Source organism: Alligator sinensis, unplaced genomic scaffold (genome assembly GCF_000455745.1).
Source record: "Alligator sinensis unplaced genomic scaffold, ASM45574v1 scaffold872_3, whole genome shotgun sequence".
Classification (NCBI taxonomy): Eukaryota; Metazoa; Chordata; order Crocodylia; family Alligatoridae; genus Alligator; species Alligator sinensis.
In genome coordinates this window covers 1,057,359-1,064,316 of record NW_005842137.1, presented here as the reverse complement: position 1 = coordinate 1,064,316, position 6,958 = coordinate 1,057,359, and the positions used below count along the sequence as shown (strand labels likewise).

General features: G+C 43.2%; 1 protein-coding gene across 8 annotated transcripts in view; it reads right to left on the bottom strand.

Annotated features, from left to right (window-relative positions):
- Positions 1-525: 525 nt before the first annotated feature.
- The window catches only part of BRPF3 (bromodomain and PHD finger containing 3), a 39,078-nt gene continuing 32,645 nt past the window's right edge, over positions 526-6,958 (bottom strand). For 7 of the 8 annotated variants that reach the window (XM_014520674.2, XM_025206050.1, XM_006025255.3 and 4 more), the window contains 2 exons: positions 6,172-6,326; positions 526-2,887 (listed from right to left, as the gene is read on the bottom strand). In XM_014520674.2, the coding sequence (XP_014376160.2) occupies positions 2,704-2,887; positions 6,172-6,326 (339 nt within the window). In that variant the 3' untranslated portion in view covers positions 526-2,703. Of the gene's footprint in view, positions 2,888-6,171; positions 6,327-6,958 lie in introns of those variants that run through there. The other variant, XR_003094432.1, reaches the window with a different exon arrangement.

Here is a 6,958-nt window from a genome sequence, read left to right as displayed (position 1 = left end):
AAAGGGCTTTGGTGATGCCTAGAATGAACGTCGGTCCTGATGAAGGAGTTCTCTCTGCAGGACTGTATTCATTGGCTTCTGCATGACATTCCTCTGGGAGCCATTCATCCTACTGTAATAAGAAGGATCAAAGTTAAGACATCATAACTGCAAGACTCCAGGAAGGACCAAGCAGTTGCTGTTCAGGCGGAAGATAAAAACTGTGCCCTTGTGCCATGAAGGAGACATGTGCTCACCCAGTGGAACTTTTTCTATGTCCCCTCCAGACATCAGGTCAACTTATTTATTCCTATGGGAGGCTGACCTGTCTTTTGAGTGGAAATTTTTTCTAAGTCTAGCTTGAGCCATTCATGCTGAATCTTGTCACTGGGAAGGGAAAGTAGAACAGGCAAGAGAATAGTCTTTACATGCTGTATCATCTGGTACTGCAGGGTGCTTCTCATTCCAACAGGCTGTCAGAGGTAGGAAAAAATAGTTTACCCACTTGAACACAAGGACAACACAACCACAGGATTTTACATTAGAACATTTATTTCTCAGAGAGAAAATATAGTCTCAGACAGTCAGATTATAGTAGGTAAAATTAGCATTTTTTTTCTTTACAAGCATAGATTTTCTTATTACCTCTCTTATACCATCTGATATAAACAGTTCTAGAAAGCAAATAAACTCACTTTCTACAATAAATAGAGCGATCTGTGCTTTACAGCAGACTGACAGTAACGTTTAGGTCCCGTAGCAACAGCAGGATATTAGCCAATCCAAATTCTAAAATGTCATTTAAAAAAAACCAAAAAAAAAAAAATGAAAAAAAAAAAAAAATCCCCAAATCTTAAAACAGTTATACACAGGTCACAAGTCCACAGCTGAGCTACTACCTGGAAAAAAGTGTGTGTTCCTTTAAATAAATTACACTGTGCATACAAAAGACCCAGCAACACAACTGAGGACTTCAAGAATGGTGACTATAGGCCTGAATAATTTAGAACAGTATTTTACAACTATGTACACATCTTCCTTCCCTATCCACAATCCTTAGGCATTATTATTATTATTATTATTATTTTTACAAAATCCTATACCCCATCTTTATATGTTACAAGTATCTTCCCTAAAGTGTGGTTCTATGTCCCAATGTATAAGAAGTGGTACTTTAAAAAAGTAGACCAAGTAGAAATGGCAGTGATTATTCCCCTATTTATTTATTATTATTTTGTCCCCACATTCTCTTTAGTATGAAAAAGTTAAAATAATAAAAAAATATTGAGTTAAAAAGCAAAATGATGATACAATCTTGCTCTGCACCTTTGGTTCTTAAAATTTAAAGGAAAAAAAACGAAACACAACAGAACAGGTAGGAGAAATTAAGAGTCCCTGGCTAATAAAAAAGAAAGGTATTGTCATCGGTTTTCAAACGTCAGCTGTCCCAGTTCTTGCAATACAAAAGAAGGGAAACGGGGTTATCTGCAGAGCTGGGTGGAATTTCAGTGGATCATGATGCTGGAGACCCGCAGAGTAGAGAAGGGTTGAAAGTGAAAAGGCAAAATGGTAATGTGCTCTGGTAAGCAGGAATCCAGTCACAGCTTTAATTAAGTCCATCCAAACCAAACTAAAAGAAAACTTTGAAGGGACCATCAGTAGAAAAAAAGGGGAGAAAGCAACTGGCAGCTGACACACAAATGAGTTGTTCTAAACTGACTGTGCGTACAAGGACACAGCGGTCACGTCTTCCTCTTACCCTGATCAACCTTAATGTCCATAAAGTTGGTTCAGCTGATTAGGTGCTTCTAAAATTAGGTTAAAAACAAGTATTTTGTCCAGACATGATACTGCATTAGGATGCAACAGGAAATGTTCTTGGAGTAATTATAAAGCCACAAAAATTAGAATTAAAACATCAAACTATTGAATAATCTTCTAGGAAATGCACAAAACCCTAGAAGATTGGGTCTTTTGTTTGTTAGTTTTTTGTATTTAAAGCTCTGTGCATCTGTGTGCAGGGGCCAGGGAGGGTTATCAAAATATGGTCTCGGTCTTTTCTAATGGTGGTGAAACTCTCGGGAAAACCGATTATATACATAGGCATGAGAGTCATGCCAGTAACACCAGGCCATGAACTTAGAATGATGTGGTGGGACAACCAATGTTTTAAAAAAACTGAAAATAAAAAGGCCGGTGATGGTTATTGTAAATTTGGCACAAGCGAGTCCAGCTGGGGGTTCCACTCAAGGACACCGGTTTATTTACAATGGTGAGAGGTTCCAGAGAATTACTCAGGGCTGGTTGAAGACTAAAAACCCAAGAGGATGGGGCCTGAAGTCCACCCATCAGATTGCAGCTCCTCCCCTACTGCAAAACTGACCCCAGCTCCTGCCAAGGTGCAGCTCTCACTAGGCAGTTCCTCCTCACATCTTCCTTCCGCTCCAACCTAATACCTAATTTCCTCTCCTGCCGGCTCTTCAACAAGACACATTCAGAAGGAACCTGGGCAGGCTTTTTGGCACACATCAGGGTACTCTTTGTAGGAGCTGCTCACACTGCTAGGAATAGTGCATCTTGCGTAAGAACATGACCGAACGCAGCACCCGCCCCATCACCCTCCTCCTGGCAGGGAGAAATCCCCTGCCATTCAGTGCACGGAAGGTCCCCTGTGCCAGGTGCAAGCACTGGGCTTAAAAAAGAGGGGAAGGCTGTTGTCACTCCCTACAGGTAATGTGATGTGACAAAGGGGTGGTCTCCCCGTACACGGCTCATGTGGATCATGGCTCGGTCATACGCCACCTGGACGGACTTGCGGATGCTGGTCTTTCGGCCTTCCATCATCTTTAGCTTGTCCACCGTATCATCCACTCCAAGGGGAAGTACTTTGTCACGTGGAAGCCACTGCCTGTAATCCAAAGAGAATGCAAAATCCCTGTCACTGAGAGCGCAAGTGGGTGCCTGAGAGAGAACGGCCGGTGCCCGCGCGCCAAGCACACTGCCAGCCCTTTCATATCATGGAGCAAAAAAATCTTTGGATTTGCAGAATCCCAGCTGAATTTCCCAAGTCTACTGACCCCATTCCACAAATGCAAAAGGGGGCAGAAATTGGCCCTGAGTTTACAAGAAACAGCCAGAGAGCTCAGCATTGCCAGAGGCTCTCCACACCCTCCAAAAGCCACCACAGGTGCCAGACTCCCCACTCCTCCCATGAAACAGCTATGTTCCCCGTATTAGTTTACAACTCTCTCCAAGAATGCCACGTTTTGAACTACTTGGGTTTTAACAAAAGGGATGAAAGTAAAACTTAAAGCAAAGACTAAAACCCTTTCTAGACCAACAGAGCCTCCTCACTCAACCCTATTCAGCCTCCATCCTCCAGACAACCTGGGACTGCCAGTACATTGTGCAGCGTGTTCCACAAATAAATCAATACGGACTCCGATGGAAAATAAGTTCCAGAGTCATGAAGTAGTTACCGAGAGAGCCTGTCACCACTCCAAGAGGTTTAACCTAGCCGCCACAGGAAGAGAGGAGCTTTCTGGTAGACAGGACCTACGGGCAGGTTTTCCAAATTAGGCTTGACCCCTAACACTTAACACGTTCCAATGCAAACTGCTGCATCCACACTAAAGATGTACAGTCTGTCTGTTAAGCTATTAACTAACTCCAGTCTTCTCAAAGAAGTGTTCAAGGTCAGAGGCCAAATCCTGTCTTCACTGACATGGATGCAATCTCACTGGAGTCACTAGGATTTGGCTCTAAAAATCTCATTATCCTTGAGTGCTACAAAGAGTTTTCTGATTTCTGCCTTACAGCAAATGGTAATCAAGGCTCTAAGATGCCACTTTGAAAGCGTAAACCTGAGATCCTGCTTCACAGCAGTGGGCCCAGCAGAGGAAATGCTGACTTTGATAGGGAAGGCAGTTTCAATTACAAGCTGCGATTCAGATTTTCCAAAACTGATGACTATGGAAGAGGAAGTGCGGTGCTGCCATTGATTTTCAGCTAAAAATCATTAGCGCCTTTTTGAAGAACATGCATTGTATCAAATGGCTTTGGTAATCAAGGAAGCTGAAACAATGCAGACTACTAACAAAAAAAAATACAGGCGTGTGTCCCTGAGCGTCTTTTCATTGCAGCGCAAGGGAAAATACTCAAAGGATACAAAGCCCACACCATGCTTAGTCTCCTTGAAAAACAGTACATGGCTTGCTTTTTCCCTTGTGTTGCCTTCCTTCATCTCCCCTGTCAATAGCATTAGAGTCACAGCAGCAACCTGGTAACTAATACAGTTGTCTCTATGTGTAGGAGCACCTCCTAAGCTAACATGTCGGCTTAGACAACCACCTTGCATTCCCCTTGTAACAGCTCCGCCTTCTGTAAAAGAACACCCTTCTGATGCTCGTTTTGAATACCGCTCCTGTAGTCTTCATTTATCTAGAGCTGCCACTCGCTTTGCTAATGCTGCGTTAGTAACTGTTGTGTTAAAAATTGTGTTTATCTCACAGAGTGCTCTTGTATTCGTAATTACTGCTGCATTTTTGCCATAGGTAGGGATGCTTTATTAAATGTAATTTGTCAATTAGTGTATTAATGTAACTTTGTTATTATAGTTTATTTACATACAGTTGCCTATGGGTTTTCTCTCGTTCTTTCTGTTGATTTCATATGCCGAGGCTTGTTTCACGAGATGACTAGTATATCCATTTTTATCCCTGAGCCTTGGCGCCGTGTGTACAGAAATCCACTCTAAGAGGACACTTCAGTCTTGAGAATACTTCACTTGCTCCCCAAGAAGCGCTCCCTTGGCCTCAGCCTGCAGTGTTGCAGGGAGCAGCACTTCACTTATCACTTTGTACCCTATTCAATCTGGTCTCCTGCCCTTCTCCCTCCACCAGTGATGCGAACCTTAGTGTACTATTCATCCCTTCCCCCACCATCAGCAGCCTGCCCTTTTTCTTTCTTCTACTCCCACCCCCACATACAGAATGCCCTTCCTATTTGGGCAGCCAAGCCGCCACCTCTTTCTCTATTCAAATCCCTTCTAAAGAAAAGGGCGATTTTTTTCAAGTTAGGAACACACATCCTATTGACATGGAACGGAGGTGCCTCGTTTCAGAGGTTCCTTTCCAACTCCCAACTTATTTCATTTTTGTAATGAGAGCAAGAGTCAAGAACAACAGAGGAAGAAAAACTGCATTTGTTCCCTCCTTTGGGCTTCCTCATGCATCCCATCTATTCTGCGTCTGGTCTATTCCCACTGTCAGCTCTCTGAAGCAATGATCGCAGGTGCACCTGGATATCGCCTGCTCGCATGGTTCCTCTTCTCTTGTTGGAGGTCTTGGTTAATTAAGTCCACTCATTCAGAACAGGGCTGTCTGCACCATCATAGGGTCTCACCTCTCCCAATATAGCACTTAATTTTTACAACTGTTACATTGTTTCATGTACAGACTTGACATTATGGTTTATTTCTAATGGCGTTTGCTGGTTTGTGCCTTGCACCTAACTGGTCTCTTGTTGCTGTATGAACCTGGACATACACTGAGGCCAAAATCTGTGGGGGTTCTTAGTCTGCCTGAGAGACTGATAAAGTCTTTGAGACCTAGGGATGAAATTTTCACGTGGATGTCTTGATTTACATCTCAATCTATGCCTTGAAGGTTAAAACAAATAGGAAGCAGCAGGAGCTCAGCACCTCTAAAAAACCCAGCTACTGGCTTAGGTGTTTAAATAAGGAATAAACTTAACATTTTGAAAATGTTACCTTAGAGCTTTTAGCAAAGCTTCTTCACAGCAGTAGAAACGGCTGCTCTGTTTGCTTCTGCTTTTAAAGTCAAATGGATTTTTTTTTATCCATTGCTGATTTTGACTGTAAAATTAGCTCTTCATACATCTCAGTATTCTTGCTGTAAAAGCATCCTGCAAACCCTGGGTGAAGGATGTTATGCAAATGCCTCTCCCTGCCATTAAAGATGTAAGTGAGGGACTTGACCATCATGCACTCAGGCACAGGAGAGGGAGGAAGGCAGGCCCCTCCACTGAGATTTTCCCAACTGCTGTATGTTTAAATTCTCCACTCTGAATCTGCCTCAATAAGAAGCATGCTTTGTGCTCTCCTGTCTCCCAGATCCTTTTGAAGCTTCCTTCTTGTGTTCCCCTTCTCACAGTCCATCTGTGTTTACTCACCAGGTTCTCTTGTTGTCAAAGAAAAGGACAAGGAAGAGCTTTTCTCCTGCCTCTGTCTGCCTCTGCTCCCCCAGCTTCAACACGTCAAGGGGAGGGACAGGGATGGGGACACCATTGTGAAGGAGGCCCTCACGTGGCATCTTAGGATCAATTATCTGTGGACACAAATGAGGGACACAGATCACTAGCCCGAAAACTCCACCATGCCATGCCTCCTTCAAATTCACCCTACAAGCAGTCCTGCTTAGTACTGCCTGAACAACAAGGCATGGGGCTGAAGGCAGGGGAACCTGAAGGAAACAGGAGAACAGATATAGTGAGCACATGTGCGTTCAGCTTTTTGATGGCAAAAGGGGGGATTTCCTTAAACAAAATGCATAATGGCTAAAGCTGCAAGCTAGGAGGCTGATCTCAAAAGGGAAAGGACCTGAATGTGCAGCTGTGAGAAGAGCCTGATATTACACATGGAGTGTAATTTATACGTGTTTTGGTAATGAACACTTTGGTGCAAACTCAATGTATTATTGTGTAAGGAGGATTTTTCCCAAAAGTGAATACGTAAATGTTTTGAGGTTATCCAATCAGTGTAATCTGGTCCTGCACCAATTTTACCCAGTTGCAACTCATCTAACTTTTTCCTGGGAGTTATTTCTGATTTATATGGGTATTGGATCAAGGCCAGCAGTTCAGAAGTGCAGACAGGCAATGCCAGCCAGCACTGTGGCTCTATGGAAATGCCCAATGCAGTAATTTGGGGCAAATGTACAAACCCAGGTAACTACTCCTT